General features: G+C 46.1%; 1 protein-coding gene across 2 annotated transcripts in view; it reads right to left on the bottom strand.

Annotated features, from left to right (window-relative positions):
* The window catches only part of FSHR (follicle stimulating hormone receptor), a 157,421-nt gene that overhangs the window by 61,073 nt on the left and 82,753 nt on the right, over window positions 1-13,595 (bottom strand). For both annotated transcript variants that reach the window (XM_084829212.1, XM_084829213.1), the window contains one exon: window positions 13,123-13,197. In XM_084829212.1, the coding sequence (XP_084685338.1) occupies window positions 13,123-13,197 (75 nt within the window). The remainder of the gene's footprint in view (window positions 1-13,122; window positions 13,198-13,595) is intronic.

The raw sequence follows: 13,595 nt of genomic DNA on the forward strand, positions 1-13,595 counted from the left end.
CATGCTCCGGGAGAGAGCGCAGGACAGGAAGGCCTGGCGTGCTATGGTCCATGGGGTCACGAAGAGTCGGACACGACTGAACGACTGAACAACAACAACAACAGTCCTCTTTCACGTGTTGTCTGTCCCTGTGTTCTGATTCTTCATGAACTGAGCTACTTTGGTAATGACAGTGAGCTCCCGAGCTTGGCTTTGATGCTGGATTGGGTATCTCAGTTTTAGATTCCACCCAAGAAACAAACTTGTCCATACTACAGGTTTAGGGAAGGGCAGAGAGAAAATAAACACTTTAGGATGTGTTAGTTAACTCCTCCTTGAGGGTCTGTCCTTCTAGTCTTGTTCCTGAGCTTTCGATTTTCCTTCCTGTTGGACAATCAAGGGAAAACTCTTTAATTGGTTGCTATATAAAGAACTAACTAAGCGACTGGAAATTAATTGTGGAAACTTTCTTACTGGTTGCTGAGTTGGTTTTTCTGCCCAGAAAGCCTAAAAAGGCCTCGTTTTGAGCTGCACACATTGGGGAAATCAGAAATTAGGCCTGAGTTACAGTCTGGGGGCCAGACTGTAACTGTAGTGTGTCCAGCAGTGTTTCTATTCCTCAGGGAAAAGCATCTGGGGGGGCCATCTGATAGTTCAGATTCCTAGATCTGAGGTCGGAGACAGGTCCCTGACCTTGAAGCTGGGAATCCATGCTTCCCTCCACTCGCCTTCACATCGGGCATGGAAAGAACCATGCTGCCTGCCTCTTCGAGGTTGCAAAAGTGACTGTGGAGATGGGGTAAAAGTGGTGTTCTGGTATCCCCAGGACTCCTCAGCCTCCTGTCCTCCCCTTCCGATGCACCCCAACTAGATGGGTGAAAAAGATCACCTCCACCGCTTCTTCTGCTGGCATTAGATGGATGTAAGCTTCCGACTTCGGAGGCTACGGTGATCTTGATAGGGTTGCGCCCTAGAGCTGTTTTCATCCTTTGCCATCAAGTACTCAAGACAAAGAAGAAGACATAACCACTATGATCATGAGTATAGTGTGTGCTTTAAAACAGTAAAGGTAACTTAGGGTAGATATTTTTTCAGTTATCTCTTTATTTCACCCTTTGGCAATAAGCACCCAATCCTGCTGTACTCATCATACTAAGTGCAGAACAGAAACCCTGTTACTTCTAACTGCAGGCAAATGAACATGTGTCTTCATTGCTGGCTGGTGGGGAACACAACTGAAACTGAAAAGCAGAGCAAAGGGAAGTCCAAGGGCTGGAGTCTAACTCTAGCCCATAATACCAAGTTCTAATATTTAACTCTTCAAGGATCATACAGGCTGTTTTTTTCAGGATCACTTAAGTAATTATAGGGTGAATTGTGATCATGAAAAATCCACCCTCAATCAGGGAAAATCTTGAGTGAGCAGACTTGGGGTGGGGGGCTGTTGCAGATGAAGCTTTTCTTGTGCACACACCCTGCTATATTCCCTGAATTTTTTTAGAGAGTCCTATTCTTAAATTCCCCTTCATGGATCACTGCCTTGTTGTGGCGAAGAGGCTTGTGTAACTCAGTGAAGCCATAAGCTATGCTGTGCAGGGCCACCCAAGACGGACAGGTCATGGCAGAGAGTTCTGACAAAATGTCGTCACTGGAGTGGAGAAGGAAATGGCAACCCACTCCAGTATTCTTGCCAAGAAAACCCCATGGAACATACCACAAGGCTAAAAGAGATGACGCCGGAAGATGAGCCCCTCAGGTCGGAAGGTGTCAAATATACTACTGGGGAAGAGCAGAGGGAATTTCCAAGTAGCGCCAGAAAGAGTAAAGCGGCTGGGCCAAAGCCGAAAGGACATTCAGCTGTCAAGAAGCAACAGTAAGAACTAGACATGGAACAACCGATTGGTTCAAAACTGGGAAAGGAGTACGACAAGGCTGCATATTGTTGCCCTGCTTATTTAACTTATAAGCAGAGTACATCATGAGAAATGCTGGGTTGGATGAATCACAGGTCAGAATTCAGATTGCCGGGAGAATTATCAACAACCTCAGATACGCAGATGATACCACTCTAATGGCAGAAAGCAAAGAGGTTCTAAAGAGCCTCTTGTTGAGGGTGAAAGAGGAGAGTGCAAAATCTGGTTTGAAACTCAACATTAAAAAAACGAAGATCATGGCATCTGGCCCCATCACTTCCTGGCATATGGAAGGGGAAGAAATGGAAGCAGTGACAGATTTTATTTTCTTGGGCTCCAAGATCACCGCAGACAGTGACTGTAGCCATGAAATTAAAAGACGCTTGCTCCTTGGGAGGAAAGCTATGGGAAACCTAGACAGCATAGTAAGAAGCAGAGACATCACCTTGCTGACAGAGGTCCATCTAATCAAAGCTATGGTTTTCCCAGTAGCAACGTATGGCTGTGAGAGCTGGACTGTAAGGAAGGCTGAGCGCCGAAGAATTGATGCTTTCGAACTGTGGTGCTGGAGAAGACTCTTAAGAGTCCCTGGACTGCAAGGAGGTCAAATCAGTCAATCCTAAAGGAAATCAACCCTGAGTGCTCATTGGAAGGACAGATACTGAAGCTGAAGCTCAAATATTTTGGCCACCTAATGCGAAGAGAAAACTCTCTGGAAAAGACCCTGATGCTGGGAAAGACTGAAGGCAAAAGGAGAAGGGGACGGCAGAGGATGAGATGGCTAGATAGCATCACTGATGCAATGAATAAGGACTTGAGCATGCTCCGGGAGACAGCGCAGGACAGGAAGGCCTGGCGTGCTATGGTCCATGGGGTCACAAAGAGTCGGACATGACTGAACGACTGAACAACAAATTCTTAAATTGCTCCTGTTCTTAAAGCATGTCACAAATTAAAAAGAAGTGTTTACAAAACAATCCTAGGGGGGCGGGGAGCACAGCTCTGGAATGGGGGCAGTACACCCATTTTCCCCACTCTGGCTACAGGGCTGATCTTCTGTTAGATGTCTGGGATTTTGCAGTGGATCTGGAAGGATTTTTTACTTTAAGGAGAAAAAGGAGATGAAAAAAAACACCTAGTGCTGTGTCAAAATTTTTTTCCACGTTTTCCCTGGACCATTCTCATTCAATTTGATAAAAAAAGAGAAAGAAATGGCTTTCAAAATATGTGCAAAAGAGAACAAAATTTTGAAGAAACTCTCTTTCTTGTGCTTACATTATTTGTGAAGCCATTGAGGAGTGTGTGTGGACATCCTCTCTTTCATTTTACAATAATATCTCTGGCAGCCTGCAGCCTCCTTAGCTTCCCACATTGAAGCCCAGGGGAAGTTGTCATGAAGTAACTCCTCCCCCATGGGGCTTTTTCAGATCAGGATGTGTGGGCAGTCAGGAAGGCTACAGTGTTATGCAGAGATGTATAACAGAAAGAGAAAACACACACAACACCCATGGCCACCTCAGAATGCCACCATAATGGTAGCAGCACACACAAAAAAAGAGGGGGAGGGAAAGAAAGAAGCTGTGATATAACCACTGCTAATGGTGAGCCACACGTCTGAAAAACTTGGAGAATTTCTCCTCCTGCTGGAGAAATTTGGGGAAACGGTCCTTCACAGTTTCTCTGCCCGCAAATAAAGTGGAGAATTTTGAGAAGCAATTTGCACACAGTGATAGAAAATCACCTCACTCCTACCATGGCTGGCCTGGTGCTCATTGCTCAGCCTCAGTGTTCCTCATCTGTAAAATATGAATACAAATTGGCTGCTTTTCATTATGTCTTTGTTCAGCTCTGCTGGGCAGTTTTACAGTAAAGGGGTTTTGGGATGTTAACTAGGAACCTAGGCTGGATATTTCACTACGCGCTAAGAGTTGGCAGTACAAAACATGGGTTTTGTGGCATAAAACAAGCACAACACTTAGCCATACCTCCTCAAAACCTATGCCAATCTTGCTTTTTGGATGTTCAGTAGGACCCACGCACTGGGTATGTCAGTGACACACTTCTGAGTGGCAATGTAAAGTGAGGGTTGCTGGAAGAAAACAGCATAGGCATAGGTTTTGAGTGAATATGGCGATGGTGGGTTTTTTGGGTGTCAACCAGAAACCCTGATAGGATCGATCAATACACACTAATGCAGGGGGCAGGCAACCTGGTGCCCTCCAGATGTTTTGGACTACAACTCCCACCAGTCCCAGCCTCCATGGCTAGTGGTCAAGGGTTATGGGAGTTGTAGTCCAAAGCATCTGGAGGGTACCAGGTTGCCTGCGCCCGCACTAGTGGGTGACAGCACAAAACGTTGGTTTAGGTTTTGAGGGGGTACAAACTGTTGGGGTGTAACAGAGCTGTTAAAATGCTCATGGAGCAGGTGCATTAGAAGAACTCTTCCTGAGACAGAGGAGGGCCTCTGCCAGCCAGAGTAGACAATGTTTGCTTAGAAGAACCAATGGTCTGACCGGACATAAGGCAGCTTCCTAAGGTGGCACAAGACTCTTTTCTTGGGTGTTTGTTGTAACAGGCAAACCTGGCTGGCCATCTGGAATTTGTCCGCTATTCCACAATATAGCCTCCCCCATTCTGGTGTCCTTCAGAAGGGTTCGACCACAACTTGGCCATGCTTAGGGATGTACGGATCCCCCACCGTCCGTTCCAGTGGGGAATCCACCCGGGGGGGAGGTGATCCATTCCTCCCCCCCCGGAATCCTCCGGAGCAGCTCTGCTCCATGAGGATTCCGCAGAGCTGCCCAGCTTGAGGGCCGCTTACCTGACCCATCTGCCTCTGCGCCGATCACCATGTTGCTTAAAAAAATGGTGATTGGCAGGATGTGCCCATAGACTTATATGCAAAATTGAGCAGTGAATCTTGCATATAAGTCTATGGACACATAGACTTATATGCAAAATGCACGGCTCTATTGTGCATATAAGTCTATTGGCACATCCTCCCGATCGCCATTTGTTCTTTAAAAAATGGCGATCGGCACAGAGGTGAACGGCTCTGGTTAAGCAAGCAGCCGAGAGCTGTTCCCCACAGAATCCTCCTGGAGCGGAGGGAAGTGGGGCCATCCTGCTGCAGATTCCGGAGGCCAGATTCCAAAGAATCCAGCTTCATTTGAATTTGCGGTGGATTTCTCTAACATCCCTAGCTGTGCTGGCTGGGGGATTATTGGAGCTGTAGTCCAACCCATCTGGAGGGCACCAGCATGGGGGAAAGCTGATATAATAACTGCAGCCAGATCCTTTGCACGATTAAAAATGCAACTAGTTTACTAAGACACCTGCTTCCAGAGCTAGCACCGAACAGGAAATGAACACAGCACGAAGCAGACACACAGTGCAACTACGGCCTGGGGAGAGTTGCTCAGACAGTGATCCCCAGCCAGAGAACAGAGGTGTTAATAAACACACAAGAGCATCCTTCTTTTCATCTGTGAAATGTTAATAGGCATGCCACTGCTCCAGAAGGCATCACATTTCAATTCACCTTCCTCTTTAAATTGGAATCGAACCTGGGTGAGGGTGGATGATATGCACCTGTTGCGATAACACTTTCTCGTATCTAGATTACAGATGAAAACTAATTCTGCAAACAGAAGAGCCCAATGGTGCGATCTGATAAAAAGCTAAGATGTATTATCCAGCAGACAATGCCTCTGCTTACTCTTCTCCTTTAACGAGGCTAGTATGTGCTGAAAAGGGCAACAAGTCACCATTTGGAAACAGGTTGTCCATTTGGCATGCACGCAAGGAGAGCAATTAACAATTTCATCCTCCAGTTGAAAATTCTTTGGAAACAAGTCAAGGGTGCACTTTCCTTCCCGCCCCCCCGCTCTTTCTTTAACGAGCCCCTGAACAAACTTAATTGGACTCTGATCATGTTTATTCACTTTTATCACTCAGCAAAGGATGCATGGAGTAGTTATTGGCCAACTTTTCAGTTTGAATGCTTTATTAATTGACATGCATGCTGATTAATTAGGCTTTTAGGGCAGAATCCAAGGGGGTGCTTCTGCCCCCACCGATTCTCTTCCGCCCTGCCAATTCCATTGAGCAAGCAGCCCCACTGCTTGCACAATGGCAATTTAGTGCTTATGGGGCACTATAAAGAATAATGTGTGTTTGGACATGTTTAGTTTTCCATTAGTACCTGCAATTTAAGCCTCAATTGAGGGAGTGGAAGCATGGTGGAAGCGCTGGGACTTTTTGATTAGCAGCAATGACATCTGCCCCCTGCCTTCCTCAGACTTCCCGGTTCCCTCTGAGCTTAGCTGCAAAAAGCCTCCATTGACACCAATGGAACCCTCCTTTTTTAACCATTGCTTGTGTGTGCCAAGGGGAGGAATTTTGAAACGCTAACGGGGTGTGTGTGTGTGTGTGTGTGTGAGGTTTAAGCCTCCCCTCCAGCTGTGTGGGGGTCTCAATCCGAATTGGGGTCTCATACACTTACTCCAGAGTAAAAAAGGGAGCAACGAGGCTCAGCTACGTGCTACACAATTAATGTAACGTGTAGTTTGCCCCCTAGGATAGAATAAAAGAATAAATAGTCCTGATCCTAAGAATAAAATTGGGGTGGTTTGGACTAGCCTGTTTAAAGGAGTCTGCTGGATTTCATTAGATTTTCTTTGTTTAATCACAACTGAAGATACATTATCAGTCAGATTTAGGTCAGATGCTAACAGCAGCTTGACTATTTTTGGGTAATACTTTATTCAAAGGATGGGTTTAATTATCCATGAATTATGATGAAAACCCCATGGGAGCAGCTGTGGCAAGCACATTGTTAGACTGATATCCATTGGGAAGAATGTTATTTAAAAGAATGTTGAATTTAGCTTGATGATCAGATGCATTCTGATTAAAAGCCATCTCACCACCCAGCACTGCATATAAACGGAAACCATGGTGAATGGTTTTCCATTGTTGAAAGAATATAGAGTTTAAATGTTCACTGTAATAGGGATGTACGAAAGTCACTTACCTTAAACGAAATTTGATTTGCGGTGGGGGGGAGGCGCTCTGTCCCTCCTCCTGAAATTCTGGTGGGGGGGAGGTGCTCCGTCCCCCCCTGAAATTCTGGCCGGCCGGGCCGCAAATGGCGGCGGCCGTAGCCACCGCCGATTGCGTCCCTGCAGTCAGCCGTGATAGGCTACGTAAATGTTTACATAGCCTATCACGGCTGAGTAAAAAAAACAAAAACAAAACCCGCGCATACGCAAATAGCGGCGCCCATGGGTGCCGCCATTTGCGTTCCTTATTTTGGCACGTCTAGTCTACGTAAACATTTACGTAGACTACGGCGAAAATAAGGGGAACGCAAATAGCGTAGATGCTACGCTATTTGCTTTCCCCTTATTTTAGCCGTAGTCTACGTAAATGTTTATGTAGACTAGATGTGCCAAAATAAGGAACACAAATGGCGGCGCCCATGGGCGCCGCCATTTGCGTACGCGCGGTTTTTTTTTTTACTCAGCTGTGGTAGGCTACGTAAACATTTACGTAGTCTATCACGGTATTTTTTTTAAAAATCTAGCCGTGATAGGCTACGTAAATCTTTATGTAGCCTATCACGTTTTTTGGTTTTGTTTTTGTTTTTTTTACTGGAAATGGCGGTGGCGGCAGCCGGTCGGAAGACCGGGCGCTGCCGCCGCCGCATCGCCGCCAGAGCCGCCTCCACCAGGAGGATTTGCCCAAGGTAAGTCCCGTCCCGGGGGGGGCAGGGGGCAGACCGTTTTGCCACCAATTTCGGGGGGCTGAATGCGCTGGCATTTGGCCTCCCCGAGATTCGTGGCGAAATTCTCTGACATCCCTAACTGTATAGGTGGGAGAAGAGAAAGAGTGTGGTGGTGGTGGCGGGGAGAAATCACTTCCCTACATTATTAGTGAACGTGTCAGCCATGTTATACCCTTTGCCCAATAGTCCTGATCCAAAGATAGTGCCGTAATGTCCCATCCAGATGTCAAGTGCCCTGATCTAGCAAGGGTGGTCCACACAAGGAAGGAACACAGGAATCATAGGAGGTGGTCTTATGCCAGGGGTGGGCAACTAGATTGCGGGGGGGGGGAGCAGATGACCCCACCCAGCCCTTCATGGGCTGTATGATGTTGGGGAAGGGAGGGCATGCCCACTGATGTCATTTGGTTCCCAGCCAATGTGCCTTGTGGCCAAGGCATTGCCCAGGACCCAGACTTCCCCCATTAGGAATTTTCCATTGGCTTTTCCCCATTAGAGGCCAAGCCCACCCCCTGGAGGAATCCAGGAAGGACCCCCATGGCATATGGGGAACCTCTGTGGGCTCGATTAGGCCTGTGGGCCACAGGCACCTCTTCCACACTTTATACTGAGTCAGAAGATCCAGCTAGCTCAGGAGTATCTACATTGCCTGGTAACAGCTCCACAGGGCTTCAAACACCAGTCTTTATTAGTCCTACCTGGAGATGCCAGGGATTGAACCTGGGACCTGCAAACCCTGTCCTCTACCATGGAGCTGAAAATCATTACCCAATGCACAGCCAATGCAGATGCAAGTGCACATCTGGCTGCAAACCTCCAGCCACATCTAGGGATGTGCAAACCCACCCCCATCTGGGTTCTCTGGGCAACCACCCAGTCCCTGTCCCCACTTGCCAGTGCCTGGACTGCACTTGAGCCCCTCCCATGCTCAGCGAGCAGCCTACACTTACCCTGGCAGCCTCGTCGAGCTCTGCGGTTGCTATTTTTTTGAAAAATAAAATGGTGATTGCAAAATGTGCATATTTGCTTATGCCCCAAAATGTGCATTTTTGCATGCACAAAAATGCGTATTCTGCAAAAATGTGCATTTACACGCATACGTATATATGCGAATTCACAAAGATGTGCATTTTTGCATATGCAAATATTTTGTTGTTCAGTCGTTAAGTCATGTCCAACTCTTTGTGACCCCATGGACCATAGCACACCAGGCCTTCCTGTCCTCCGCTCTTTCCTGGAGTGTGCTCAAGTTCATATTCATTGCATCGGTGATGCTATCTAGCCATCTCATCCTCTGCTGTCCCCTTCTCCTTTTGCCTTCAATCTTTCCCAGCATCAGGGTCTTTTCCAGTGACTTTTCTCTTCACATTAGGTGGCCACTAGCCAAAATATTTGAGCTTCAGCTTCAGTATCTGTCCTTCCAATGAGCACTCAGGGTTGATTTCCTTTAGGATGGACTGATTTGACCTCCTTGCAGTCCAGGGGGCTCGTAAGAGTCTTCTCCAGCACCACAGTTGGAAGTCATCAATTCTTCGGCGCTCAGCCTTCCTTATAGTCCAGCTCTCACAGCCATACGTTGCTACTGGGAAAACCATAGCTCTGATTATGCGAATCTTTGTCCGCAAGGTGATGTCTCTGCTTCTTACTATGCTGTCTAAGTTTGCTATAGCTTTCCTCCCAAGGAGCAACCGTCTCTTAATTTCATGGCTACAGTCACTGTCTGCGGTGATCTTGGAGCCCAAGAAAATAAAATCTGTCACTGCTTCCATTTCTTCCCCTTCTATATGCCAGGAAGTGATGGGGCCAGATGCCATGATCTTCGTTTTTTTAATGTTGAGTTTCAAACCGGCTTTTGCACTCTCCACTGTCACCCTCAACAAGAGGCTCTTTAGATCCTCTTCACTTTCTGCCATTAGGGTGGTATCGTCTGCATATCTGAGGTTGTTGATAATTCTCCCAGCAATCTGAATTCCGACCTGTGATTCATCCAACCTGGTGTTTCTCATGATGTACTCTTCATATAAATTAAATAAGCAGGGCAACAATATACAGCCTTGTCGTACTCCTTTCCCAATTTTGAACCAATCGGTTATTCCATGTCCAGTTCTTACTGTTGCTTCTTGTCTCTCGTACAGTTTTCTCAGGAGACAGGTAAGGTGGTCTGGTACTCCCATCTCTTTAAGAATTTGCCACAGTTTGTTGTGATCCACACAATCAAAGGCTTTAGCGTAGTCAATGAAGCAGAAATAGACGTTTTTCTGGAATTCTCTTGCTTTCTCCATGATCCAGCGAAAGTTGGCGATTTGATCTCTAGTTCCTCTGCCTCTTCGAAACCCAGCTTGTACTTCTGGTAGTTCTCGGTTCACATACTGCGGAAGCCTAGCTTGTAGGATTTTGAGCATCACCTTGCTGGCATGTGAAATGAGCGCAATTGTACGGTAGTTTGAACACTCTTTGGCATTGCCCTTCTTTGGAACGCGAATGTAAACTGACTTTTTCCAGTCTTGTGGCCACTGTGGAGTGTTCCAAATTTGTTGGCATATTGAGTGCAGCACTTTAACAGCATCATCTTTTAGGATTTTAAATAGCTCAGCTGGAATACTGTCATCTCCGCTAGCTTTGTTGTTAGTAATGCTTCCTAAGGCCCACTTGACTTCACTCTCGAGGATGTCTGGCTCAAGTTCAGTGAGCATACTATCATGGCTATCAGGGACATTCAGATCTTTCCTGTATCGTTCTTCTGTGTATTCTTGCCACCTCTTCTTAATCTCATCTGCTTCTGTTAGGTCCCTGCACCTCTCCCTTCTTTGTCCTTTGTCATGCCTGTCTTTGCACAAAATGTTCCCTTGATATCTCCGATTTTCTTGAAAAGATCTCTAGTCTTTCCCATTCTATTGTTTTCCTCGATTTCTTTGCATTGTTCATTTAAGAAGGCCTTCTTGTCTCTCCTTGCTCTTCTCTGGAACTCTGCATTCAGTTGGCTATACCTTCCCCTTTCTCCCTTGCTTTTCACTTCCCTTCTTTCCTCAGCTTCTTGTAAAGCCTCATCAGACAGCCACTTGGCTTTCTTGCATTTCTTTTTCTTTGGGATGGATTGAGTTGCTGCCTCTTGAACAATGTTATGGACCTCCGTCCATAGTTCCTCAGGCACTCTGTTTATCAGGTCTAATCCCTTAAATCTATTCCTCACCTCCACTGTATATTCACAAGGGATATGATTTAGGTCATACCTGAATGGTTTAGTGATTTTCCCTACGTTCTTCAATTTAAGCTAAAATTTTGCAAGAAGCAGCTCATGTTCTGAGCCACAGTCAGCTCCAGGTCTTGTTTTTACTGACTGTATGGAGCTTCTCCATCTTTGGCTGCAAAGGACATAATCAATCTGATTTCAATACTGACCATCTGGTGATGTCCATGTGTAGAGTCGCCTCTTGTGCTGTTGGAATATGCAAATATGCATGTTCACAAAAATGCGTATTTTCGCGCACACGCAAATATGCACATTTTTGCGATCGCCATTTTATTTCTCAGAAATGGCAACCGTGAAACTTGACAAGGCTGCCGGGGTAAGTGCAGGCCATTTGCTGAGCGTGGGCAGGGGGCATGCAGGGGCTCGGTGAGTGGGGCTAGGGGGTGTGGGCAGGGGCAGTTCCGCTGGATTCCCAGACAGAATCAGGCGCCCGCACCATCCCTAGCCATTTCACAATGCCCATTGAGGCTCCATTGAATATGCCGAATGAGCCTTTTGATGGATGTGGAAGATGCACATCCTCATCCCAACAACTGGGGTAAGGGCAGCCATAGATTGGGTAGTGAAGAGAGGAGATATCTTTTGCTGTGAAGGAATGGCTGTATTGCTGATGGCTCATGGTGCAATCAAAAGCAAAAAGATATTGTAGAGCAGAAAATGTGCAGAAAAGGCCAATTAAAATGACCAAAGGACTGGAGCAACTCCCCTATGAGGGAAGGTTACAACAGCTGGGCTTGTTTAGCTTGGAGAAAGCGGGGTAAGGGGAGACAAGATAGAGGTGTACAGAATTATGCATGCTCTGGAGAATGTGGATTGGGAGACTTTTTCCCTGTCTCATAATGCTAGAACCTGGGGTCATCCCATGAAGTTGATGGGTGGGAGATTCACGACAGATAAAAGGAAGAACTTCTTCACACAGCGCAGAGTTAAACTATGGAATTCATACCACAAGATGTAGTGATGGCCACCAATTTGGATGGCTTTAAAAGGGGGTTAGATAAATTCCTGGAGAAGGCTATTAATGGCTACTTGTCTATGTGCTACCTCCAATACCAGAGGCAGTATGCCCATGCACACCAGTTGCTGGGGAACATGGTCTGGAGGGTGCTGTTACACTCATGTCCTACTTGTGGGTTTCCCATGGGCAGCTGGTTGGCCACTGTGTGAACAGAATGCTGGACTAGATGGACCCTTGGTCTGATCCAGCAGGTCTCTTCTTATGTTCTTCTTAAGAGCAGGGTGGATGTTGGCTCCGGCATGACAGAAGGAGAGCACACAGCCTTCAAGGAACTCAACAGAGTACATTTTAAAGGCTTTTTAAAACCCAGAAAGTTTCTTAAATACTGGCTCATTGCTGCAGTACAGGGAAGGTTAGAGTTGCTCTTTGCCACTTTAAAAAACAGAGGTAGTGTCACTTTCTGGCAGTAAGCCCCTGTTCCTTGTTAGCTTTAGTTCTGCTTATAGCGGAGGAGTGCTCAGACCATAAAACAGGAGGAAATGTTTTAAAAGTCATAACCTCTTGCAGGCGTGGTATGGAGGGGGAGGAAATTGTGTCACACTTCACAAGTGATGCCACAGGTAAAAAGCTAAGAGAGGGGTCCATCGTATTCATGCAGCCATAGGAAGGCCAGGATCTCTTCTTGATCATCCCAGAGTGTAGGACACAGAATAATGGGCTCAAGTTACAGGAAGCCAGATTCCGGCTGACCATCAGGAAAAACATCCTGTTAGAGCAATACGACAATGGAACCAATTCCCTAGGGAGGTGGTGGGCTCTCCCACACTGGAGGCATTCAGGATGAAGCTGGACAGCCACCTGTCAGGGATGCTTTGACTTGGATTCCTGCATTGAGCAGGGGGTTGGACTTGATGGTCTTATAGGCCCCTTCCAACCCTACTATTCTATGATTCTATGTTTCTAACTACATTCCACAGAAGAACATTCACAAGCAGCAATCGATGCACTAGCTACACGTTTATTTATTTATTTATTTATTTTAAAACTCATTTTGTCAGCAACAAAAGAGTGCTGCTTGAGCTCTGGGAATATGAGCGCTCCCCACAACTTGAGCAAACTTGAAGGAAGATGTCTGAACTCAGTGCAAGAAATGAGCTGTGCAGTTATCGTGTTAAAAAAATCAATGCAAGTACCTTTTTGTTGGAAATAATTGTAGATCCACAAAGTTACTTACAAGTATCTCAGATTGGGAAGACTCTGGAAGGCGTATCTGTCAATATACACAAGATTGTTTGCTTTTTCAATTCTTCTGTGGAAGAAAAGAAGAGAAACATCCATTTGCATTTGAATCATGAGTCCTGTTTTCTAATACTATGATATTATCTGCTACTTCACATGGAGCTTCTATCCTGCTATTGAAATTGCTCACTCACGGAAGTTTGCTGGTCCTTTAGATGACATTGTGAACCTCCAGGGCACATCTAGAGGTATTTCCTGGTTATTTCATTTCAAAAAGGTGTGGAACTAATGAACTATCTTTTAAACTCTGAATGTTATGCAATTACAACAGCCACTAGATGGCGCTGTTTCATTTAGTTCTAAAAGCTTCCCCTCTCAGCAATCATGTGGTCACTATCTGGGAGCCTGCTGTAAACATGGAAAGGCTCCAGAATGGGAGGACTGCTGGGGTTTTCTTTAGTATATAAA

Source organism: Heloderma suspectum, chromosome 1 (assembly GCF_057233095.1).
Source record: "Heloderma suspectum isolate Gila_16-S chromosome 1, 16-S_ref, whole genome shotgun sequence".
NCBI classification, from domain to species: Eukaryota; Metazoa; Chordata; class Lepidosauria; order Squamata; family Helodermatidae; genus Heloderma; species Heloderma suspectum.